The 25,554-nt window shown below is 58.4% G+C and overlaps 1 protein-coding gene across 3 annotated transcripts; it reads right to left on the reverse strand.

The window, feature by feature from the left end:
• Positions 1 to 1,430: 1,430 nt before the first annotated feature.
• SORBS3 (sorbin and SH3 domain containing 3) lies at positions 1,431 to 25,516 on the reverse strand. 3 transcript variants are annotated; one of them, XM_079771219.1, is made up of 21 exons: positions 25,395 to 25,516; positions 20,568 to 20,724; positions 20,202 to 20,319; positions 18,736 to 18,929; positions 17,662 to 17,725; positions 15,481 to 15,519; positions 14,933 to 15,026; positions 13,146 to 13,236; positions 12,842 to 12,928; positions 12,709 to 12,762; positions 11,915 to 12,001; positions 11,323 to 11,369; positions 10,752 to 10,891; positions 10,513 to 10,565; positions 10,377 to 10,423; positions 10,096 to 10,210; positions 7,130 to 7,255; positions 4,839 to 5,150; positions 3,940 to 4,043; positions 3,281 to 3,387; positions 1,431 to 1,632 (listed from the first exon to the last, which is right to left on the reverse strand). In XM_079771219.1, the coding sequence occupies exons 1-21, from the start codon at positions 25,499 to 25,501 to the stop codon at positions 1,571 to 1,573; spliced, it is 2,205 nt and encodes a 734-aa protein (XP_079627345.1). In that variant the 5' UTR covers positions 25,502 to 25,516; the 3' UTR covers positions 1,431 to 1,570. The 3 variants fall into 3 exon arrangements, with proteins under 3 accessions (XP_079627345.1, XP_079627344.1, XP_079627343.1); XM_079771218.1 differs by lacking the exon at positions 25,395 to 25,516 and adding an exon at positions 22,991 to 23,346 and having other exon boundaries at positions 20,202 to 20,274; XM_079771217.1 differs by lacking the exon at positions 25,395 to 25,516 and adding an exon at positions 22,991 to 23,346.
• Positions 25,517 to 25,554: the final 38 nt, after the last annotated feature.

Here is a 25,554-nt window from a genome sequence, read left to right on the forward strand (position 1 = left end):
CCTTCTCCATAGGCCTCTGGACAAGGAGTGCCCGGTTGACTTTGTGCAGACAGTCATGAACCTGACTTCAGCATTTTATAACGATGTGACCCAGACAACTGCATCTCTCTCCTCCTGGGGTCAAAGCTGCCTGCTGGGACGCTCACGGCAGATAGCGGGGATGTAGCACCGTATGCCCTGCTCAGCTCCCAGCACGGCCAGGAACGGTGCCTTCCTTCCTTGGCAGGGCAGCCAAGCCCAGACGGTGCGTGCCACCACCGTCACCCCACAGGAACCACCATGCCCTGGGACTCTGAGGCCTTGGGCGAGAAGTCGCTTTGGCTAGCTGTGGCCCACCACTCCCAGCTTCCCACCATCGATTGCTCAAAACCCCAAGCCGAGCCTAAAGAGGAAAGTAAACAGACACGCAGGGCTTTGGTGTGGAATGGAGCGCACAGAAGGAAAACATTAGGAGCAGAGCAGTTAAGACGTGTCATCCAGTCCAGCAACCCCACGCTGGCTCCAGAATCAAAACAGCCTGCACACAAGGCCACATTCAGCTCCCATCTCTGGTTTCTCCCCACAATCAGGCCTCACCCTGGTCCCTGTGACGTTGGTGTTCTCTCTCCCTCTCTGCCCTGCTTATCAGACAGCTGCCTAGTCCTTTGGGGGCTGCTCAGTGCTGCCTGAGACCTGGGGCCCGAGATCTTAGAGATAATCAAGCTGCTTTTCCAGCCTCCCCTACACCCCCCCACACACGCTCACATCCCACCTGATTCAGCACAGCTCACTGAAGAATGAATTCCCACAGTCCTACACAGGAGGGGCCCTCTCTCACCATCACCACCCAAAAGGAGTGCAAGGCAAGGTCCCCGTATCCACATTTATTTACATTCTCTTCCAGAGGGGACTTGAGGGTTGGGGGGAGCGGGGAGGCAGGAGGGCCCGACCTCTGAGCCCGACCTTTCTGGGCACTACAGTTAGCAGGACAGGCCCCGGGCTTGGCAGCTTTTGGGAAAAGGGGGCCTTCAGGTAAGACCTCTTGCCAGACCCCACATGCTGAAGAGGTGCGGCGCCCACCCCCCACCCCACTCTCAGGCCCAGATGGAAGCAGGAAGGCACAGGGGGCAGCTGGCCAGCTGCAGTGACAGGGGAGGAGTCCCCTGCAGGCGGCCTTTGGTCTCTGTGAGGTTAGGAAGCTGCTCCTTGTTAGAGGAACCCCATGGGGGTGAAGCTGGGAGCCAGTCCCTGTTAGAGGAAACGCCATGGCAGGGTGGGGGTGGGGGACTCGGGGGGTCTGGTCTCAATAAGGCCTGGAAACAGTCTCCACTTCAAAGCAGACCTCTGTATTTGGGGAACTGGGTAGGGGAGGAAATAAAAAGACTGTGAAAGGAATGCTTGTGAGCTGTGGGTGGGAGTCAGTCCACGGGGCTTCGAGGGGGCTCCAAGGGGAAGGCTGTTGGGTTGTCTGCAGATGCCAGCAGCCAGGTCCTGGGGAGGAAGATGTGGGAAGGGGGTCCTCTCTCCCTCTGAGAAGTGCTACTGCTCTCCACTCCATCCTGGCTGGGCTCTGAGTTGCCATGGAGACCTCTCACACCGGAGCTACGTAATTTCCAGGGAATGTCCCAAATTTCTGGGTCCTCCGGGAGACACCTGAAAGAGGAAAGACCAAGATCATTCCCACACTTCCTTTTAAAATAGGAAAGATGAGGGCCCTGCCCCCTGCTGGCAGAGGCCAGAACTGCAGGTGGAGTCCATGTCCCAGGGAGGGAGGAATTGTCTTCCCCATTCCTGCCTGCTAGTGGCGGAAGCTTAGATAAGCAAAGCTGCACTTGCTAAATGCAATAGGGACCCACCAATCTGAGCACTCAGCAACTGTGGATAACTTTGCACACAGCACGGAATAACTCCCCCCTTCCTCGGGAAAGCAAGGAGCAGGAGGACGAATCACAGAACCTAAATCCGTGGGCATCTCATTGGTCTAGTATGACACCCTCGTTTTAGAGATGGGGCAAATGAGGCCTAGGAGGCCAAGTGAATTCCCCCAAAGCACTCAGCTGTTTAGGGGTAGAAGTAGGCCTAAAATTCAGGCCTCTTGTCCGCCACCCCCCAAAAAAACACCTGTGTCCTGGGGTGGTGAAGGGGGAATGCTAGGAATACGAAACGGAAGTCCTGGGCCTTCCCTTCCTGGCCCGCTGGCATCCTGATTTCCTTCTGAGTAGCCCAGGCCCACCTTGTACCCAGGCCTTGCTGATACTGTTCCCCTGCCGGGAGGGCTGCTCTCTCCTGCTCTGCCACCCTTCAAGGCTCAGCTCCCACGCCTCCTCCAGGAAGCCTTCCCTGACTTGCACTGCCCACCATGATAAGTCCCATGTGGCTACTGAACATTTAACCGGTGTTAAGGTGACCGAGAAATTGAACTTTCTAAACTTTCCCTCTAAAAGCACACGAGGCTTACACCACAAAGGTGGTGCTTTTCTTCTTGTCTATATCAATTTGCAAAACGTTGCTAGTTACAAAGAAATTGAAAAGCAGAAGTTGTACAGAGTAAAATGAGAATGTGCCCCAAAGACACCCCTCCGAGGCAAGGACGTTAACAAGTTAGGACTTCACAGTCACCGGTATGGCTGCAGCCTGGTCACCGGAGAGGTGCTGGGGTTCAGGTGAGAAAGGATGGGCTGCCACAAGGGACTGCCCCTGAGGCCACCCCTGCCCAGGCGCCCCCCCAAGACTTCAGGCCGCGCAGCCTGCTGCACGGGCACCCTGGCCGCTCGCTGCCTCTGAAGCGGAGGCCTGGACAGGGCTGCCCACCCTGGGGAAGCAGGCATGTGACACCTGCTGGGCTGGTCACCTTGGACCAGGCCAAGGCCAACGTGAGGCTTCCTGCTTCCGTCCTTTGCCTGAGCTGCCCTTGGACCAGCTCTGAGGGCCGGGATCTCGCTCTCCTTTTGGTGGAAAGGGGTTGGGGGAGCTAGCTGCTAACTCGGGGGTGGGGGGGAGTGGGGGACACACAGGTGTGAGACTTGGTCCAAGTCTGAACTGACTTAATCAGTGACCTGGGCCTCATCCCTCTTGGAGGTATGGAGGCAACAACAGAAGCGCTGGCTCTGGGGAATCAGCCAGGCCAGAAGGTGGATGTGCTGGGTCAGGCCAGGACTCTGTGCTGAACCAACATCTCCCCTACACCTCCCCGCAGGGACCGAGATACCTGCTTCCAGCCTGCCCCTGGCCCATCCCTCCAGGACCCTGAGATACACGTCCTTCCAGCCTGCCCCCCAGCACGCCCCGCAGGCCCACATACCCACAAACCAGCCATCATCGCACTGCTGCATGACATCCACCCGGTCCCCCTCCCGCAGCTCCAGCTCGTCCTCGTTCTGGGGCCTGTACTGGTATACGGCCCGGTACCTGCAGGACACATTGTCATGGCAACCGCCAGCGCCCTCACCCCTTCCTGAGCCCAGACCCAGAGTCTAAACCCGAGTGCTGCCACGTCCTAAGGATTTCCCAGGGTTTCTCCGTGTTCCCGGCAGCCTTGGCCCAGCTCCTGGAACGGCAGCTCCAGCTCCAGCTCTTCCTCCCCAGGCCTGCTCCCTGCCCTCCGAGCCCCAACCACCCAGACCCTGCCTCCTCGGCGCCCCCAGGGCCTTCCAGTCTGCTCTCCCGGCTCCCACACTTCCACGCTGACCTCAGGGCTGGGAACTGAGGAGACTGAGGCTGGGGGCGGAGGGAGGGGGCCACAGGGCTGACAGGGACAGGTCAGGAGCACTGACGACAGTAGCCCCCCCTCGCCACCAAGTCACCCGGAAGCACAGCAAGAACTAGCGCTACCAATCAGGAGCTTCCCAAACCCACCTTGGGGAGCCGGGGGGTGGGGGTGGGGGGCTAAGGGGGTCGGTGTGCTCAGCACTGCCTGATGCAGCCGCCACCCCTGCCCGAGCTCCCCCAGACGGCACTCACGGGGTCCAGTGTATCTGAGGGGTGTTGTGGGAGGAGGTCCCCAGGTCCGCGGCACGGCTGGCACCTCCAGGATGGGACAGAGAAGACGCAGGGGTGTTGAGACTCTGGGGGTCCACGGGAGGAAAAGTGGGTGAAGGCAGCATGAGGGGGAAGAAGTGAAATGGCCCCTCTTCCCCGGGCAGCTCTGCCCCCTCTGCTCATCTGACCCTCTGTCCCCACAGCACGGGGGGCCTGTGACATTGCCCGGCACAGGTGGGGCAGGTGGCCGGTTTCTGCCCGCGCACCGCCTGTGCCGCTCACACTGGTTTGCTGAGTGAAGCGATGACTGCGGAGCAAACGGGCTTGTTTGTGAGCCCTCAGGATGGGGACCAGTGACTCTCCTCAAGAATAAATGTGTAGCTCAAACCACCCCCCAACGACCCTCTGTCGTGGGAATTAGCATCCTCATTCCGCAGGTGAGGAATATTCTACCGGTGAGAAGACCCACATCCAGAGACAGTAAGTGATATGCCCAAGATCACAGCAGGGCCAGCAGCCCGCCCCCCAGGCTCCGGGCCCTACCCTGTGCCCGAGGCTGAGAGGCGCAAGTCACAAAAGTGGAGTCTGAAGGGTCAGGAGGCTTGGGCTGGCTCTGGCCCCCGCCCCCCCCCCCCGCCCCGAGGGCCGGCTGCCTATCCTATTCTCCCTGCAGCTCGAGGGCCAGAACCAACTGGAGGGCTCAGAGGTCCACAGGGCCAGGGTGGGGCTGCAATGCCAGGTTCTGCCCAGTCAGTCACCCCACCAGTCTGTCCTGGGGCGGTCTGGGAAGGGTTCTGAAGTGAGCCGTCACAGGAATGGGGGGCACGGGGCAGGGAGCGGGAGGGCGGGGTCAGCTCTCCACCTGAAACAGGTCATCTTACCTGGGTTTGGGATCTGGGCTCCTGGGCGGGGAAGGAGAAGCCGGTGCGGCGGGGGGAGGTCCGGCCCCCCCAGTCGGTGGGGTCAGCTGGACTGCGTGGTGTTACTGGGGAGCCGGGGTGCCGGGCAGCTAGCCGGGCGGCGGTCATGCTGGGAGACGCGGGGAGCTGGGGGCCCTCGTCGCAGAGGCGGAGCCGGGGCTCTCGGCACACCTGCACGTAGCTGACCGGGAAGATGCCCTGGCGCCCGGTGCCCGAGATGCGCCCCTCATACCAGTTCTCGTTCACCTTCCGGATCAGGCAGATGCGCTCCCCCTGCGGGAGAAAGGAGTCAGGGTCTGGAGGGCTTCCTGGGCACACGCACCCACCCACGGCTGCCTCCACGGATACCCAGAGGGATCGGCTCCCAGGGGTCGGCAGGCTGCTAGTATGCCGAGGTCGCCCAGCTAGGAAGTGGAGGGTCAGGAGCCAAACACAGGCTGCCTGGCCACGGAGCAGAAGCCACAGGGGAGCCTGGTGGCTAATAACACGGGTCCAAACCAGGCTCCGCCAGTTCCACGCGGTGTGGCCTTGGACAGCTGACTTTGCCTCTCTGAGCCTTGGTTTCCTCACTGGCGAAGTGAGGATAGCAATGGCGTGGCTGTGAGGAGCAAAGGGCGTCATTGGCAGCTTGGCAAGAAGCACTGGCCAGGCCCTAACCCCCACAGGCCCTGTCCTGCCTCCACACTGAGCGGTCCTGTCACCACTGCCAACAAACCAACTCCCTGATGACAGCTGGTGCCTCCTCAGGTCCTCACGACTGAGGCCAAGGGGGCTGCCCAGGGGAAGCGGTCTCCAGCCCTCTCCGGCCCCCACCTCTCCCCCAGCCACCTCCTCCCCGTTCTGTCCCTGGGGCCAGCTCTTCTGGGGGACGTTCACTAGGGGCATTCATGGCTTCTGCCCCAAAAATCAGCCAAAGGGAGACCAAACCCTGCTTTCTAGGACAACATTTTTTAAGCTTTCTTGAACACGATCTATCATAAAAATTGTATTGTAGTAACAACCACACACACACACACACACACACACACACACACACACAGACATAAATGCCTAAAAAATATCTCTTTTTTAATTTTAGAGAGAGGAAGGGAGGGAGAGAGAAACATTAATGTGAGATTGATCAGTTGCCTCCCGCACATGCCCCGATTGGACTGCTGATCGAACCAACAACTTGGGTATGTGCCCTGACCGGGAATCGGACTTCCACCTTTTAGTGTATGGTGTGATGTGCAACCAACTGAGCCACACTGGCCAGGGCATAAATGCCTAAAAATGTGATAGAATACCCTTACTACATGTTCTTTTTTTTAGTTGATTTATTTTAGAGAAAGAGAAACATCGACTTGTTGTTCCACTTACTTATGCATTCATTGGTTGATTCCTGTATGTGCCCTGATCTGGGATCAAACCCACAACCCTGGCATATTGGGACAACTCTCTAACCAGCTGAGCTACCTAGCCAGGCTACATGCAAGGCCTTCTAATATTTCCACTTTACTCTTTTAAAAATGCCCTAGCTGGGTTTGCTCAGTGGTTAGAGTGCCAGCCTGCAGACTGAAGGGTTGTGGGTTTGAATCAGGTCAAGGACAAGTACCTTGGTTGCAGGCTCGATCCTTGGCCCCGGTCTGGGTTGTGCAGGAGGCAACCAATCAATGAGTCTCTCTCACATCAACGTTTCTCTCTCCCCGTCCCTTCCACTCTCTCTCTAAAAAAATCAATGGAAAAAAATATCCTCAGGTGAGGATTACAAAAATAAAAATAAAAAATGAAAACAGTAAAAATGCTGATTGTGATCCTCAAAACCTACCAACCTGGAATGAAAAAAGCACTACTCTAGAAGTTTGGGACTTTTAAAATATGGGCTACGTTAAGGGAAATTAATCCAAAGAAACTGAGAAAAAAATTAAAAATACTAGATGAAGGTGGATACAATCCTCTTTTTAACAATGTTTTACTGTAGCCCTAGCCGGTTTGGCTCAGTGGATAGAGCATTAGCCTGTGGACTGAAGGTTCGATTCCGGTCAAGGGCACATGCCTGGGTTGCGGGCTCAATCCCCAGTAGGGGGCGTGCAGGAGGCAGCCGATCAATGATTCTCATCATTGATGTTTCTATCTCTCCCTCCCTCTCCCTTCCTCTCTGAAATCAATAAAGAAATATATTTAAAAAAAAAATAAAAATGTTTTACTGTACAAATTTCCTCCGTCTTCACCAGTCCCTGCCTACCCCCACTTCCTGCCTGGCCTGGCCGCACCTTTCGGAAGGACAGCTCCACCTCCAGGTCCCCCTTGAAATTGTACTGGGCCACGGCTTCTCCATACTCCAGCACTTGGTAGGTGGGGGGCTTGTGCGGCTTGGGGATTTCATCGGCAGGCAGCACCTGCAGTAAGGAAGAAAATGAGAAAGGCTCAGCCTAGACATGAATTGGCCACAGACCTGGGGCTCCTGGGAAGGGGAGGCAACAAAGAGAAGGTGGTAATGGTAAGACCTGTCCCCAGGCCAGAGAGGGGACAGACACCAGACACAAGCCTAGTGTGGCCAGGGGTAAGCACAGCCAGGGGGCTGCTGAGTCCCAGAAGAGCCCTGGAGGAGGATTCTGCACTGGGGGTGTGTGGAGTGGGCGTTATTGGAGTGGGCAGTGGGCAGTTCAGTGAAGGGAGTTGAACTTGGAGGGCAGACGGAAACAAGCTTCAAGGAGCCAGGCACACCTACTGGCGTGCTCTAAAAGTGAGGCGCTAACATGTTACCATTGCCGAGGACCCAGTGTCCCTCTTCCTCCCCCGCTTCTACCCCACCAGTTGCCCAGAATCTCCTTACTTTCTTTGCTTCACCCTACTCATAAAAATCAAAAAGCGAATCAACTATTTCTTTTTTAATATATATATATTTTTTAATGTTTTTATTGATTTTAAATTTTTATTATTGATTGATTTTTAGAGAGAGAGAAACATCGACTTGTTGTTCTACTTATGTATGCATTCATTGGTTGTTTCTTGTATGTGCCCTGACGGGGGATAAAACCTGAAACCTTGGCGTATCAGGATGATGCTCTAATCAACTGAGCCACCAACCAGGGCTGTTTTTATTGAGTTTAGAGAGAGAGAGGAAGGAAGGAGGAGGCGGAGAAGGAGGGGGAGAGGGAGAGAGAGGGAAAGAGGGGGAGAGGGAAACATTGATTACTTGTCTCCTGCACACACAGGACCAGGATTGAACCTGAAACCTGGGTATGTTCCCTCACCAGGAATCCAACCAGTGACCTTTCAGTACATGGGACAATGCTCAAATAACTGAGCACCACTGGCCAGGATGCTAATAAACTATTTCATATTAAGATCTAAATGACTGATGACACGGAATACTGTATATACTTTGCGAAATTTCAGGCTCAGAGAGTCCTGAGGGTGGGAGAGGGCTGCTGATGTCTGTTGTATCAAAAGCCTGAATGAAAACAACCACCCAACCCACAGTTCAAAGAAGAAGTCACAAAGGAAATGGAAAAATAGTTTGAGTTGAATGAAAAAAAAAATCAAAATCTGTGGGATGCATTTAAAGCAGTGCTTAGAGGAAAATGTATAGCATTAAATGCATATATTAGGGGGAAATGTTTCAAATCAATCATCTAACTACCACCCTAAAAATCTAGGAAAAAAAAAGTGCAAACTGGACCTAATCCAAGCAGAAGGAAATACTAAAGCAGCAAAAATCAATGATATGGAAAGCAAAGATAGAGAAAAATCAATAAAATGTAAGGTTGGTTCTTTGAAAAGATCAATAAATTTAACAAATCTCTAGCCAGAATCAGAGAGCACACAAACTATTAATATCAGGAATGAAAGGACATCACTGCAGATCCTACTGACATTAAAATGATAATAAGGATACATTATGAACAACTTTAAATTAATAATTTAGACAGCTTAAAAGACACAAATACCAAAGATAACTGACAGTCCTTTATCTATCAAATCCAGAACCGCCCTAGCCGGTTTGGCTCAGTGGATGGAGCATCAGTCGGCGGACTGAAGGGTCCCAGGTTCGATTCCAGTCAAGGGCATGTACCTTGGTTGCGGGCACATCCCCAGTAGGGGGTGTGCAGGAGGCAGCTGATCGATGTTTCTCTCTCATCGATGTTTTTAACTCTCTAAACCTCTCCCTTCCTCTCTGTAAAAAATCAATAAAATATATATATATATATAAAATCCAGAATCTATATCTTCATTCAGATTCTGGATCTTTTACTTAACAACTTGTCTCTGAACCTCAGCAAGCCCATCTGTAAAATGGGGCAGATCTATCACTTTCCCAGGTTAATGAGAGGAAACAGGGAGGTAATCCAGGTGACTCTGGAACAACAAAGGTTCGAACTGTGTGGGTCCATTCATATGCAGGTTTTTTTCAAGTAAATATACTGGAAAATTTTTGGAGATTTCCAACAATTTGTAAAAACTCACACATGAACCAGGTAGCCTAGAAATATCCCCCCAAAAAAAGTTTTAAAAAGGTTATGTCATAAATGCATAAAATGTATGTATTTTCTCTTCCTTATGATTTAGCTTGCATTATTGTAAAAATATAGTACATAATACATATGACATACAAAATAGTTATTAATCAGGAAGGCTTATGTTATGGGTAAGACTTCTTGTCAACAGCAGGCTATTAGTAGTTAAGTTTGGGGGGAGTCAAAAGTTACAAGTGGCTCTTTGTGTGGGGGTCATCTTTGTGGGGGGGGGTCAGTGCCCCTAACCCCTGCATTATTCAAGGGTCAACTGTACACATGAAAATGAGTGCATGTATACGCGATTTGTAAACATCGCACACTTTGTACTCGTGCCAGGTGTAATTAGGATTCGTCCCAAAGACAGCTTGAGAGAGATGGGTTCTGCATGGTGAGAGGCTGGGACACGGATGGCGCTGGCAGGCCTGGTTCTCCCCCGCTGACTGGGTTCCAGCTTTAGCCCTCATTTAACAAACATTTCCTGAGTTCAGGCAAAGTGCTGGGCCAGGCTGTGGGGGCCAAGGCTACGAATGAGGCTGAGGCATGGCCCCTGCCCTGGAGCTCACAGGTCACATCTCAGGGAACCTGTGAGCTGTGGCAGCCAGCTCAGGAGAGAAGCCATGGATGGGTAAGGGCTCTGCACACCCAACTGCTCCCCCGTCCCCGCCCCCCTGCCCCCACCCCTGCCCCCACCCCCAGGGCTACTGCTGGCTCCAGCTCACCTCCACGTAGTTAGCAGGGAAGATGCCCAGCCTGCCATGGTGTTCCCCCTCCAGCCAGTTCTTGTCCACCTCCTTGTGGATGTAGACAATATCACCCTTCTTCAGGGTCAGCTCCCTGCGGGCCAGAGCAAGGACATCGGCAAGCTGAGGCCCTCCCGACGACCCTGTGCAGCACACCCAGAGTCCCCTCCACCTCCTGGGGATGCCCCCCTCCCCTCTCCCCTCTCCCCCAGTGCAGAGCCAGCCCCAAGGGGCAGGGGAGGGGAGAGAAGGGCACTTACTTGGGGGACTGTGCCTGGAAGTCAAACTTGAGCCTGGCAGCCTTCCTCTAGGCAGGGGGAGAAGACACAGGGGGTGACCCCAGGACCCACCCCAGGTCCTCCTTGCACCCCGACCCTAACGCTCCCACCCCCTTACCTTCTTTTCTTCCTTCCTGGCAGGGCTGACCCCTCGTTCAGAGGCATTAGGGTCTGCGGAGAAGCATGAGCTCAGCGTGGGAAGGCATGCCTGGGGGGGGGGGGGGCTGGGATGGGGTCCTCACCCACTGGCACCAGTGGAAGCAGGGGCTATAGGATCTTCCTGCCACACCCCAGAGGCACCAGGTCTGGTGAGTGGTGGGCCTCTGGGTGGGAAAAGGGGCGGGATCTGGTCCTTACCTCGGGTCGAGGAAGGGTAGACAAAATCCCTACGACCTAGGAAGGGGCTTCCTCCATCCGCCATTCTGTGGGGGCTCAGGGGCCAGGAGGCGCCCCGGTAAAGTGCATTCGGGTTGCTGAGGCTCCAGGCAGAGGCCGGGCTGCGGGGACACAGTGAGTGAGCCAGCCACCTGTCTGGCCTCACGCCCTACCAGGCTCACCCCGACCGCCCAAGGTCTCCCCCCGGCTCCAGCCGCCTCGGCACAGGACGTCCTACTTCCCAAGCAGTGGGCCAGGCAAGGGTGCGGCCCGGCCCCGCGGGGAGGCGGGGTGCGCTGGGAAGTGCGGGCGCGGCCACCCGCTCTTCGGCGGAGGGCAGTTACCACCAAGGGCCAGGCCGGCCGCCAGCGGCCAGCGGTGCCCGGTCCCAGCGAGCCACCTGCCACCCTCCCGGCCCCCCTGCGGCACGCAGCGCCCCGTCCCGCCGGCCACTCGCCGCCCTCCACGTCTCCCCCAACTCCACACCCCTCCCCTCGCCACGTCCCCTCCCCGGCCCCGGCCCCGCAGCTGTCCGCGCACCCCGGCCACTCACCGCGCGGAGGACCGTGGCTCCTGGGCCGGTCGGGGCACCTGGGAACCCTGTGGGGGAGAGGGCGTCAGGCCAGGACCGTCCGCTGCGGGCAGCCAGGCCACCGCCTCCGGAAAAGTTGGCGGCCGGGAAGGAGCGCGGGTGGGCGGGGCGGGGAACTGGGAGGAGACGAGGAGCCGGGGAGGAAGCGCCGGGAGCGGGGTGCGGAAGAGGGAGGGAGCCCGGGAGAGCGGGCGGTGGTGGGCGGCAGTGAGGGAGGTCCCTGCGAGCTGCGGTCCGGGGGAGGTCCGGGGCGGGGAGGTGCGGGGCGGGGAGGTGCGGGGCGGGAGGTCCGGGGGAGGTGCGGGGCTGAGCGCGGAGCCCGGCACCGGGACGTCAGGCTGAGGCGGAGCCGACCGGGCAGGGTTGGGAGGCGGCACTGGGAAAAGTCCCGCCCAGCCTTGGAGAGAGGAGGGCGCAGAGCAGACGGGGGTAAAGTCTGCCCGAGGTCGCGCCGAGTGCAGCCCGAGGGACGCCTCTGGTGGCCCCTCTCCCCCAAGCCCAGCTGCTGCGGATCCGGGGCGCAGTCTCCGGGAGGGGCCTGGGAGGTGGGTACCTTGGGAGATGTCTGCCGGGTCTCAATAGCCCGCAGGTCCTTGTCCAGCTCCGCGCTCAGCTTGGCCAGCTCTCTCTCCAGCAGGACCTGCGGCGGGTGATCGGGAGACTTGGGCGGTGGGAACGCGGGGTTGGGGGAGGGAAAGCAGTGCACGGTGTGTGTGTGGGGGGGGGGGGGAGAGGGCGGGGGGGGGGCGCTGGCCGAAGGGCGCAGAGCGCAGAGCGCAGGGCGCCGGGCCAGGACAGGCTCACCCATCCGGTACTCCCAAGATAGTCCTTGGGACTTCCGGCTTGTGCCATTTTTTGTGGTCACTTATCTAATCAGGAGCCTGCAGGGATCCCCATTTTCTCTCCCATCAAGTCGTCGTGGCCTTCCGCAGCCTGGCTTCCCGGTACCCACCTGCTTCCCCTCCACGCCCATCCCGCCGGCCAGACTTGGCTGCCGCGCCTCCCCATCCTGAGCGCCCTCTGCCTAGCACAACCCTCCCAACTCCTCAGAGCTCAGCTCCACCTCTGAGAATACTTCCTGAAAATTCCAGTCCGCACTGACCACTCTTCTCTGCTCCCGCTTTGGTCAACACACATTTATTCCATGCATGTTTGAGTGCCTACTGAATGCCATCACTGTGGTGGGTGCTGGGGATACAAAGATAAACTGTGCCGGACTGGGGAGGATGGGAGCTTTGGGATCTGTGTCCTTTGCCTATGGTCACTGGGGCCAACAGCACCCAGAGATTCTCCTTGGTCCCCCAACATTGCTGTCTCCCCTTCCCCCACCTTCCCTGCAGCACTCACCTCAATGGGTTGGGAGGGCTTCTCAGCAGGGTCATCCACCAGAGGTTTCTTGGGCTGAAGATGGGAAGGGTGGGTCAGAGGGGGCGAACTCGTTTGCCAAAATGCACTGGCTGAGGACCAGGCCCACACTCACCTTCTGTCCAGTCTCTAGTTCTTGCAGAAACTGGTTCCAAGATTCTTCTGTCCAGACATTGTCTGCTTTCTCTCTGCGTCTGGGCACCTGCATGGAGGTGGGTAGGCATCAGCTTGATAGAGGGGCACTAGGACCCTGGGCAGGCTTTCAGGCCACTGCCCCAGCCCTATGACCACCAGTCCCCTACTTGGATTTGGCCAGCTGCACAGGTCCCACCCAAAAGGGCATTATCTGTGCTCTTTTCACAGAGGGACCTGGCGGAGAAGGCGCTGGGGACCCTGTGGGGAGGGTGCTGGAGGGCTACCTGATTCGGGGTCCTGGGCAGGGAGGAGAATGCTCCAGGGTTACAGTTGAAGGTGCTTCTAGGATACTCTTCAGAGGGGTCCCAGCTTCTTCTAGAGAAAGGGAAGGGCATTTCTTCAGCTTCCTTTTAGGGAAACTGAGACACAAGTGAGAACACAGCCCTGGTAGAGGGAGCTGCAGCCCCGTCCTCTCCTGCTCCAGGCCCCGGAGCAGCGTTAACGTGTGGAAAGTTATGAGCTCTGAGTTCAAATCTCGGCTCCACCACTTGGCTGTGCTACCTTTTGGCAATTTACTGAACTGCCAGAGCCTCAGGCACCTGTTCAGTGCCTGTAACGTCAGAATGATTCCTGCCCACGCAAGGGTGTGGTGAAGCTTATGTGAGGGGACATATGCCCTGAGGCGCCCAGGAAAGGCCTGGTACATGCACCTGCTCCATGAGTGGCCAGTCCCTTTCCTGCTGGCCTTGGTGACTAGCCTGCAATTGCGTTCAGGCTGCGCCGTGACTGTGGCGATGTATGTCGGTGCTTATTCGGCGAAGCTGGTCTTTTTGGTTGCACCTGTGCCCAAGGGTGTGGGACTATACACTAGTCCGAGGAAAGCCCCGGGCAGGAAAAGAGCCTGCAGCCCTGGCCCTGGGGCCCTGGCATGTGATTTCAGAGCCCTGGGCCTCACTGCTCTGAGGGCGCTGAATTCATGACTTCATCTGGGCGGCCCCTCCAGCCACACTCCAGGCACTGCACTGCCACACTGGCCCTCGTCCCCTCTAGGAATTCCTTCTTGGCTGGCTTAAAGGTTCCAGCCTCTGTTGAATTTGGATGTCTTCACTAAATGGAATGACTGTACCAAGCTTATCAAATGATGGAATGTCTGACCCCAGGGTCAGGATTTGTTGGCTGTAATCATTGACTCTGTTTTCTATTCTCAAAATAATATTGGTGGTAATGAGAATGGAATATGTTGTTCCCAATTTAAGGAAGCTCTTGTCATGATGAAGTCTATATTAGTAATGTTTGTGGAGACTTTCGATGAGCCTTAATCCTCGTGACCACTCAATGATCCCCACGTAACAGGTGGGGTTACTGAGGCTTGGGCTGGTTAAGTTGCTCAAGGCACACCAGCAGGAATCCAGAACCCTGAGTACAGTTCTTGAGCTGGTAGCCTCTCTCTTATTGATGATGCCGAGAGCCAGAGGCCCCTAATGGCTATGCTAATGAGGTGAATCTCGCCCAGAAGAGAATAAGAAGCTCGTGGATTTCACTGAGGGCAAAGCTCCTCATTCCCAAGGTGGGGTCGAACCCCTCCAGGTCCAGGCAGCCGGGCCTGGGCCTGTGTGGTCTGCACAGAGAAAAGCAGCTGCATCCTTCACCTCCCTGGAGGGGCTCCTCTCTCCGCGGCACCTGGGAGGAAACGTGGATCCTCCGGCCCTTGTTTTCTCCCAGGCATCGGAGCGGACGGCCACAGATCCACACCTACTCGTGGGACACCCGGCTCTCCACCCCATAGTACCTGTGGATCTTTGGGGTGATGACTCCTGCAATGCATCACGGGGGTCCTGACCAGGGATGGGTGCCAAGTCCACCCCTGCCTGCCACTCCCCTTGGGCCCTGGCGGGGAAGGGAGTGCCTGGAGTAGTGGGGGTCCTGGAAGGGGCTGAACTGTGAGGGGAGCCAGGTCCCCTGCTTGCCTACTTTGAGGCTGTGCCAGCTGCTGCCACCAGGGGCTGCCAGTCCCCACAGGGAAGCCAGGGCCCCTCTGCAGCTCCCAGGCCCCTCCCCCATGGCGGCTTACCCGCTCAGAGAGGAGGCCTGGCCTGGCCGGGATGCAGGTCTTTGCTGGGGCCCTGGACACCTTGAGTCTGCAGAGGTGGCACAGGAGGAAGCCACTGCAGGTGGGAGGAGACAGGTAGGGTGGGGGAGGTGAGAGCAGGGGTTGAGGTCACCTGGTTGACCTTTGGAGGTTTTGACACCCATACCCACCCATACCCACAGTCCTGGGTAGCTCCTGGGAAAAGGGGTGGTGTTCCGGACCCCTGAATGTGCGCTTTGCACTAAGAGCTTTGCTCTCTTTAAGAAATGTTCAAAATAGCTCTGGGGTAGGTAGTGTCCCCATTTTAGGGATCAGGAAAGAGAGGCCCAGAGAAGTCACCGCCAGGGCTGGGCATTCACTGGACAGGGAAGCTGAGGTTCTTGAATGCCGCCTGCCAGGGGTTGGGAGCTTACCGGAAATGGGCATACAAACTTCTCAAGCTGAACTAAGCCAACTGGGAAGCCCCAGAGCCAGGTGTGGCTGCAGGGAGGGTCAAATTCAAGGCCAAGCTGGGCGGGCCACCCCCTCACCTTTGGGTGCTTCCTCGAAGGTCCAGTCCAGATGCAGGTCTGCGGGAGCAGAAAGGACCGGGTCAGGGATGGGACAGCAAGCGAGGTCGGAGTGCCCTGTGAGGCTGCCTCAGCTGCTCCTAGCTTCCCTCCTGCCTAGAGCAGGGGCCGAGGGACTGAGTCAGGGCCTGAAGAATGTCCCGAGGGAGGGAAGGAATTAGGAGGGCAGATCTGGGGAGGGCTTGAAATGCCTCTGGCAGACTTAAGGCCTGAGCCAGCCAACCGGGGCAGGGGACTTGCCCAAATTCCTACTCCTCCCTCCCTGGTTCCCATACAGATCCTCTCCCTGACCTTCACAGACCTGCCCTCACCCCTTCGGGTAGGGGAAGGCCACTTCCTCTTCTCCCTCTTGCCCCTTCTGCACCCCCTCCTAAATGCATGTTCTTCCCCCTTTGCCCAGACCCACTCCTCACGGTGCTCATGACTTTCCGGGGCCTCCTAGGAGAAGCAACTGATCAGCCAACCCACTCGATCTCCTAGGCAAGCAGACGTGCCCCAACAGCTCCTCAAACGCCAACCAAAATACCCCGCTCTGACCCCAGGCCTTCTTCCCACTCTGGAGCTTTCTGCTGTCCTTTGCAGCAGCGGCTGGCTGGCCCTCACTCACGGCCTCCAATCCCCTTCTTGTGGAGCAGGCTCAGCCCCACCACTCTTGCCCCGCCTGCTCTTCTCAAGGACCCCGTGACTTCCAACGGCACGGCACGCGCCCATCAGCAGCAGTTGTCACAGTGGGTCCCTCCCTCCGGCTGCAATGTTTCTTCCGCTTGGCTCCAGGGAGACCACTCTGGTTCTCCGCCGCCTCCGGCTGCCCCTTCTCGGTCTGCGTGGCCGCGTCCTGCTCACCTCCGGAGCCACTCGGTGCCCAAGACTCAGTCCTGGGCCTTCTGTCTCTCCCTCTCCCCAGGCCATCTTATCTAATCTTCTGGTGAAAAAAATAACAGCTATTCCAGGGATTTACAACCTTGGCTGCACATTAGAATACTTGGGCGGATTTGCATCAAAATCTCTCTGAATGAGTCCCAGGTATCCCCGCCTGCAGCCCAGGCGTGGCCCTTGAACAACTGACTCGTGTCTTAACGGCCTCCTCAACATCTCCACGTGGATGCCCCACATCTAAAACGGCACCTCTTACACCCACACCCCCTGCAGTCCTCCCTGCATGTGTAAGTGGCAGCTCCATCCTTCCACCTGCGCAGGTTAGTCAGCTGTGACTCCTCTCTTGCAAATCCATCAGCAAATTCCCGGGACTCCGTCTCCGAATCCCACCAGGCCTGCTGCTGTGGCCCTGGTCTGAGGCACCGCGGCCTCTGGCCTGGGGTAAAGCCAGGCCTCCTAACTGGTCCCCTGCGGCCACCCTGCCCTGTCTTTCCCACCTGGCAGCCTGCATGAGCCTTTCCAGATATCGCTTGTCAGAGCATGTCACTCCTCTGCTCAGAACCGCTCAGCTCTTGCAGAATAAAAGCCAAAGCCCTTATAATGGCCCCAAAGGCCCACCGGGACCCAATCCCATCTCCCACCATTGACCCCTCGCTCCATTCTGGCCTCTCCTTGATACTCCAGAACATACCAGACTTGCTTCTGCCCCTGGGTCTCTGGGGTCCCCTTGGTGCAGCACCCCTCCCCTGCCCTGCAGGGCTAACTCCTTCACCCCCTGAGCTCTCTGCTCCGATGCCACTTAGCAGGGGCCTTTCCTGCACTGGGTAAGCCCCAGCCTTTGCTCCCTAGTGCTGACCGCCAGCTGCTGTATTGCATATTTATTATCTGCTTATTCTGTCTCCCTCTTTCTTAAGCTTCACTGGGGCAGGGACCTTCTTTTTTGTCCCCTGTTTTATCCTCAGCACCTGGAATAGTGCTTGGCACACAGTAAGTGCTCAATACATGGTCACGGGACTAACTGAATGAATGAGTGACCTCCTGGATGCCCAATACCCTCAAAGGATACTGGGGACAGTGCCTGGTCACTGTTCCCTCCCTCCGCCCCCAAGAACAGGGAGGAGATTGGAGGATTCTTCCTTTGCCTGTTTTGGGAACCACTCAGCACAGAGCCTGGGGTGGGTGCAGAAGAGCTCCCCGAGCAGGCACGTTCCCTTTTCTGCCCCTCCCTCCCGAAGCCCCTGGAGCTGGAGCCCACTGGTGTCTCACCTGGCATTTTCCGGTGAATCTGATGGAACATTCTCCGGTACCAGTCTCTAGGGCTGTCAACACTCTGGGATCGGAAAAGGCAATGTCAGGCCGCCCTCCTAATACCAAGCCACAGACGTTTTTCCTCACTGGGCCCTTTTCCTGTGAGCCCCAGTGGGGAGGGGGGTGTCTTTATTGGCAATGACCTCATGTAGGGTATTATATAGGAACTAGAGGCCCGATGCATGAAAATTCGTGCAAGAGTAGGCCTTCCTTCCCCTGGCTGCCGGCACCTGCTTCCTTCTGGCACCTGGGACCCTGGCTGGCTTCCCTCTGGCCCCGGCTTCATCAGGAAGGACGTCCGGAATGATGCCCAGAAGACGTCCAGTCTAATTAGCATATTCCCCTTTTATTATTATAGATAAGATATGGAAAGGATCTCCATCAGTGATGACCCCGATGCTGTGAGATTTGGGGTGGTTCACATTTTTTCACTTTTCTATATTTCTGATGTTTCTACAAAGAACATGTGCTTCTATGTGATGAAACATTAATGCAGTAATATAGGTAGAAATGTGATTTCACATCCCCTGCCGCACCTGAGACTCCAGATAGCCCTGGAAGGCAGAAAGGTATGTTACTGACCTCAGGTTCAGATGGGGAGATGGTGAACTGAACTAAAGGCAGGTGGCTGGCTGAGACAGGCATGGGCCGGGTGCGGGGGGCAGAGCCGCTGGGAGTCTGGAGCCCGGCTCCATCCACGCTCACCACTCAGGACTCTGTGCTCACTCATTCAGCCAGTCAGCCACTCAGCGACCATGTCATGAGCGCTGTGCCAGGCCTGGGACTAGAATCTAAGAGGGGCGCCTGCCAGCAGTGGCCCTCCAGTGTTGAGAGCCAGGGGGCATTCTCTTACCCCACAGACCACTGTGCAACTCAGACACATGACGGCCTGGGATTTTGTGGGGCTCACGACCCCTGAAACCCACCCTGATTGAACCCCTGCTTTAGTCTGAAATGTTTGGGGTACAGCCTTGGTTGCCCCAACTTTAATTCACAGACGTGCTCAGCGTGGGTCCCCAGCTCTAGACTCACAGATCGGGGGGCAATGGGCATGCCGCTCTCGTCCACGGGCCCGATTCCCTCGTACTTGACCCAGCGCTTATCCCGCCGCTTGCTGTCCTTGGTCCATGTGGCTGACCAGTTCTGGGGGTGCTGGGAGGCGGGGGTCTTCTGGGTCCCCGCGGGCCGGCTCCCAGGGCCTGGCCAGGTCTGATACCAAGCAGGGTCTGCAGGGTGTGCATGAGAGCATTAGCAACGGGGGGGGGGGGGGGCGGGGGGGGCCCGCCTGACCCTGTCCGTCCCGTGGTTCTTCGGAATACTGATCCCCGTGGGTTTAAACATTTCAACATCTTGCCTGTGGGAGTTGGGGAGGCAGATGCTATCATCTCAGCAGGACCACGGGCCTCTGTTTGTTTATGTTTTAGTTAAAGTGAATAAAAACGGATTTTGTCTTGAGACACCTGTGCCCACCCGGCTCTGCTTTCCTGGGGCTGTGCTAAGAGCTTCCGGAATGAGGGCTGAGAATCATTACTTGCAGAGAATGCTGGGCCGTCCCAGCGGGGAGGCAGCAGGGGGCAGAAAAGGTGCTGGGCTTGGAGGGGACAGATCTGACTTCAGACTCCAGATCTGCCCCCTACTGGCTGGGAGATCTCGGGCACAACCATCAGCCTCCCCGTGCCTCAGTTTTCACTTCATGGGTCATCATGGCAAGGATTCAGGGGGACCTAGAGGGTGTGACCGTGCCTGGCACGCAGTAGGGAGGCTCTCGATAAGGGACAGAAGCTATTCGCCAGACGTGGCTGTCATGGCCTCAACTTCCGCGGACCCTTCAGCCCCGGGGCAGCAGCCTAAGGGGCTCAGCCTCCGAGCCGGAACCCCTCTGAGACTCAGCTCCTCACTGGGAAGGGGTCCATACTTTGCCAGGGGTTGGAGAAGATGAGGCTTGTGAGGCTCAGCACGGTCAAGTGCTCAGCAATTATTTGTCAAAGGAATTAAACTCCTTGACAGAGTGCCTGCCCCACGGGAATGTGCAACCAAGGTGCCAGCTCCTCAGAGGGCCCCAGGGTGGGCCCCGCACGGAGGACGTCCCAGGGTCTCTCGGACCCTGTGGCCCAGGCTGCGGGGACGCGTAGGAGCCGAGGACCTGACAGGCTCTCGGTGCTGCCTGCCCACCTGTGGTGGGGAGCAGCCTCAGGCCCTCGTGGGGTTCAGCCCCTGCACCCTTCTACAGCCCACATGTGCTCACATTCCTCGCCCCTTCCATCCCCAGTGTGAGCCACTGACTGGCTGCTGGAGGTCCCCCAGCCCCAGGGCAGTGTCCCCTGCACACTTCCTTCCCTGGCACTGCGGGGAGGAAGGGGAAGGATGTGTCAGCCTGCTCTCCCACAGCTTTCACTCTCAAGGGCCAGCATGCTCACCCCGGGAGCGGCCCGTTAGAGGAGCTCAGAGGCCCTGCCCCCCACTGGGCTCCTGGACCGGGTTTTGCTGAGCAGACCCACCTGGGTGCCGGGAGGCCTCTCTCCGGGTTGGGAAGTACCCATTGCACACAGTCCTGGGCGCAGGATCATGGAACTGGAAATTAAGGGTGTTGGAGCCACCATTCCGGATCACAGGCACCTGTGGGGAGGGGCCAGGAGCGGCATGGAAGGGTGGGAGGGATGGCTGCCAGGGCACAGCCGTACCCCGTGGCGAGGGCTCCAGGGCCAGCTTGACCCTTTTGCGGGAAATCAGGGAGGCTCCCTAGAGCTCTCTTCTGACCCCCTTCCCAGCTTCCAGTCCTTTAATCCTCCTGCGCCCCACCTGTCCTGCCAGGTCCCCACCAACTACGGGCCCACAGTAACCCTGTCCCTCGCTGTCTCACTCACCCGAGTCCCCCTGGAGAAGGGCCCTACATGGGCCCGGAGGTGGCCAGGGATGAAGTCGTCCAGGCTGAGCCCCGCGGGGTGGCTGCAGGGTGGGGCCTGCATACTTGGGTCAAGGTCAGAGGGCTGTGGGTGTGCCAGCAGCTCCTCCGCGCGGCCTCTGTGGGGAAGGAGGAGGAAGGGGAAGCCCTGCTGGACCAGCTGCCGTGCCCTCTGGGCTCGACCTCGGGGTGGGGTAGGAGGGGGCGGCTGGGGAGGGCGTCAGGGCAGCTGGGTGGGAGCTCCAGGACCCAGGAAACAGGCCACTCTGGGCACCCGCCTGCAGGCTGCCAGTGCCGGCTCCCAGAGGCACAATGGGCCGCTTGTTAGGCTGGGCAGGAGCTCTGGGTGGCAGTGGGGGAGGGGAGGCCGGGCGAGGAGGAGGGGAGGCTGGCCAGGAGCGGGCCTGCGGGACAAAGCCTCTGGCCGGCCTGCTGGCCAGCCCCTCTGGGGCTCTCACTACACAGGCGGCGCATTCCCCCAGAGGGAGGCAGGGGGAGGCAGAGGGAACGGGGGCAGCTGGCGGAGGAGGCCTGGCACGCAGGACTTTCAGTTCCCTCTGCCTGCCCTGGGCCCTGTGTGCGCATCTGCTCACCAGCAGGCTCAGGGCTTCCTGGGGCTGGGCGAGGCCTTGGGCCACAGCAAGGCCACCCGCCTACTGCCCAGCAGGGCCAAGGGGGAGCGCGTGGGGGCATTTCCAGGCAACAGGAACCACTCCCCGGCTCACACACACACACACACACCACCACCACCACCACCACCACCACCACCACCACCACCACTTTCTCCTACACCTCAGGCTGTTTTTCAACAGAGGGTCTTCTTGGGAGCAACATGCTTGACTGGCCAGCCGGGTTCTTTTAACCCCTCCCCCCCTCCCCCGCTGCAAATGTTCGCTCAGAGGAAGGGGCTTCAGGCATCCAGGAGAGGGAGGGGGCGGGGCTGTCCAACAGGGCTCTCCTACCTGGAGAGCGGGGTGCAGAGCAGGTAGGACTGGGCCAGAAGCTGAACCAACCATCACCACCTTCTAGGGCTGGACCCACTCTGGTGTTTTTGTTCATTTAGGCTTGTGTGTGCCTGAGGGGTCTGCTGGGAGGGCCTTGTGAGGTGCTGGGTGCATGTGGTGGAAGGTAAGTGCAGTGCTGTGCATGTGACTTGTGGGGGTACCACCGGGTGTGGGGCATGTGAGCAGCAGGGGGTTGTGAGTACAGAGGGTGTCAGTTGCAGGCGGGAGTGTGCAGTTCGAGGTGCGGGTCCTATGAGCAGCACAGGAGTTACGGGGAACAGGGGATGCAGGTACAAGAGGGGCTATGCTTGCTCCTGCACCCAGTCCCTGCTCAGGCCAGTGGGGGCTGGAGGGTACAAACGAGGCTGGGGCAACTCCCTGTCTCTGGTCTGAGTGCGGACTTCTTCTGACCCTTGAAAGACCTATTGGGGGCATAGCTTGCCTGTGCCCATCCCTGCCCGTGGGCAGAAGTGGAGAGCTGAGGCCAGAGGGGCAGCTCACCAGCTGGATCCAATTAGGACGCCTACCAAAAATAAAACATGCAGACACACCCTGTTCCTGCAGCTCTCCCGCCCCTCATGGGGGACATCGAGGCAGAGAGAGCGGAGATGGGATCCCGGGCAGGCTGGTTCCTAGCAGCACCCCCTCCCAGCCCAGCTGACTGCTTGTGGCCAAGTTGCGAGATCAGCATCAGCCGTCCCTACTGTCAGCTGACCCTGCCTCCTTCCCACCCTGCTCCCTCCCCAGCCTCCATCTGTCCCACCCTGCTGTGCCCCCTGACGGAGGGAGGTCCCCCACAGCATTTTCTGGGCTTGCTGATCCTTGGGGGGGGGGGGGGGTAAGAGGGGGAAGTCTACCTCTCCCTGCGGCGCAGCTCCAGGGACATGCAGGGGAGGGTGTGGAAGGGCGGGCTGAGTTTTTGCTTGGCAGCCTGGTCAAGGGACATTAAGGGGGGCTTCTCATAGGGACAGGGAGGCATGGGGGAAACTGGTTTCACATCCAGCAGAGGACAGAGGGTGCCAGGGAACCTCGCGGTCCCCCCAGAATTCAGCCAGCCCTCCACCTCCGCAGCCAGCTCCAAAGGGCTGGGGGAGGAGAAGGGGCTGTGCTGTGGTCGGGGGCTGTGCCCCCCGGAGACGGTGCCCCGGCCTGGAGCTCTGTCCTAGGCACCTCGCGGGTTTCTAGCTACGAGCCCACGTGGACAGGACAGGTGTTCTCCAATCTCGCTTTCTGCGGATCGAGGGGAATACTTCTCCCCTCTTTCCATCCCAGAGTTTGGGGCAAGGTCCCCAGGGGAAGGGCTCCGTGCCTGCTCTGCTCTTAGGGCTGGGCTCCGGGCCGCCGACTGCGCCCTGCCCCCCCCCCCCCTCCCCACACCTACCTTCCCCAGCGAGCAGGTGGCAGGTGGCGGGGACTGAGGACGCCGGGGAGGACGGGGCATCGCAGCTGGACTCCAGCCTGGCGCGGCCGCGGCGGGCCCTCGGGGAGGGCGGGCGGGGAGCGGCCCGGGCTGTGCGGTCCACCCTCGTGACCGCGTCAGGACGGGCTCGCGCGGCTGGGCGCCCGAGGAGGAAGCGGGATGGACGGGGCCGAGCGCGTGCCGGGAGGAAGGCCGGGAGCGGCGCGGGCGGGCGGGCGGGCGGCGATCTGCCTTCCTCCAGTTTGGACTGTGAGCCGCACGGGGGCGGCCGGGGGACCCGCGGGGCCGGGGCCGGGGCGGGGGCGGGGGTCCGGGCTTGCAAGTGGCCTCCGTCGGGTCGCGCCGCGGAGACGCTCTGGCCCTGGCGGGGCGGGGCGGGCTGGCCGCGTGGAGGCGCCGGGAGGGGCCGCCAGGGTCCCCGGGGAGCCCGCTCTGGTTTCCCAGCTGCCTCCCGGCCCCCACCGCAAGCTGGCGTCGGGGCGGGCGCGGGGGGGTGGGGTGGGGGCGAGCGCCACTCAGAGTTTCCAGCGACGTGTCCAGCGGGTGGGAAGGGAGCCGCTGCTCGGCGGAGCCAGGACGGAGGAAGGGCGCGAGCGATTAGAGAGGCGGGTGCGGCCCGCGCTGATACGGCGCCGGCGGCCCGGGGACGGGACCGCGCTGCAGCCGGGCGGGGGCCGAGATAGGGCGGCCCGCAGGCCCAGGGGCCTCGCGGACCAAGGCAGAGGTGTGGGGCCGTGTCGGCATGCGTCTGGGCGTGTGCACACACACACACACACACACACGCACACACACGCGCGTGCGCTGCCAAGCGGGCGATGCTCACACGTGCAAGCCCCGCGGAGCGTAGCCCAGGAGGAAACCCGCCCCCGGGAGCGCACCCCGCCCCCCGCAGCCACGCCCCTGAAGAGGATGAGGGCGGCTCCCTGTGGCCAGGACAGGGTGACCAGGTCTCCGTGTTCCCACACACCGCGTTTGTTTTGATCTCGCTGCTTTTCCGCTGTTCCCGCTGCTCTGACACCGGTCCCAGGAGCCCGCACCCATTGGCTCCCGCCAACTTCCCTGACCACCCCCTCCCCCCTCCCCCCTCTCCCCCAGGCCTGTGTGTGTGCGCGGGGCCTGTGACAGAAAGTGAGGGTACTCCATGCGTGTTCACAGCGAACAGGAAAGTCCCTGGCTTGGCTCAGGGACCCCAAGCCCCAAACCGAATAGCAAAGAGGTATTGGGCTATTTCAGATCTATTTTGAGAGTGATCAATTATAAGTTAGGAAAACATTCAATGCATTCCTACTAGGGGTAAGATTGGTGTCCTGAGGCCGCCATGCACTAGAGCAGCGATTTTCAACCGGTGCGCCGCAAGAATTTTTAAAACATGCAACACCTGTTTAGTCAGGAGCACTGACCTCTTTTCCCTTAGACTGTCAAACTTAAAAAATGACAATAGCCCTCTGGTGTGACTGCCCAGTCTTGAACCATAAATATATAGGTCATATAATAGACTTGCATCTTATTGGTCACGTCGCATAATAAGGTTGCATCTGATTGGTTAATTCTTGGTACCAGAAATCCTTATGTACAAGTATGGGCACCTGACTTTTTAAAAAATCACTTTGGAGCAAAATGGGTAGATAATTACTATTATTTTTTATTTTGAAATCAATCAAAACTATACCTATTCTTTATCTGATTGGCAAAAAATACGTGTTTTGATGTGCTGCATGAGGTGAAAATCGCTGCACTAGTGTTTTCCAAGCGCATCATTCAACTCAAAAGTTGAGAAGGGAGGGAGTGGAGAAAAGACGAAACAATTTTTTTTTTAATGTCTACAATCATTGATGCCATTAAGTTGATCTTTTCTCATTCAGTTAACGGGCTCTCCTGGCTGTGGGGAACCAGCATGAACCAGTGTCACAGACCAACAGCGGAAGGAGGCCTGTTTCGGCTGAGGGGAGCGGCTGCTGGCCAGCTCCCAGTGTTCGGGGGCTGGGCTGGCACAGGGGGGGCCGATAGGTGCACACTTGGAGGCAGATGCAAGGTTTCCCAGGAAGAGCTTTTAAAGGATCACAGGGGTTCCCAGTCTGCAGGTGTGGGGTAGGTACCTTTGTCAAGGCACTTACTGCACTGGGCAGGGAGCTGAAGGAGATCCCCTCTTAGCCCCCCCCCCCCCCCAAGACTCAGTGGTTCTGGAAAGCTGGAAGGGTGGGGAAGGGACAGTAGCCCCACTCGGAGCAAACAGCTGCCGAAAGGAGGGCTGGCGGCCGTGCGTGCTCCCTCCTGTGAAGCTTGGACACCCCTGGTCACCATCCTCTCCCCTCCCCCAGGGACAAGAGCTGCGCCCATTTCCCTTGTCGCCAGTTTCGGTCCCCACCTGTCACGGTCCTCGCGGCTAAGAGGGGCCACATCTCTTTCATGTTCTTCCTTGTTCTCCAAAGATGGTGGCGCCGAAGATCTTCCAGCTCCGGGAATCCTGGTCATGCCCCCCTCTCACCAGCAGCGAGCTTCTCTTATCCTCTAGGGCTCTAACCTGG

The sequence above is a fragment of the Cnephaeus nilssonii genome, assembly GCF_951640355.1.
Source record: "Cnephaeus nilssonii genome assembly, chromosome: 5".
NCBI lineage: Eukaryota > Metazoa > Chordata > Mammalia > Chiroptera > Vespertilionidae > Cnephaeus > Cnephaeus nilssonii.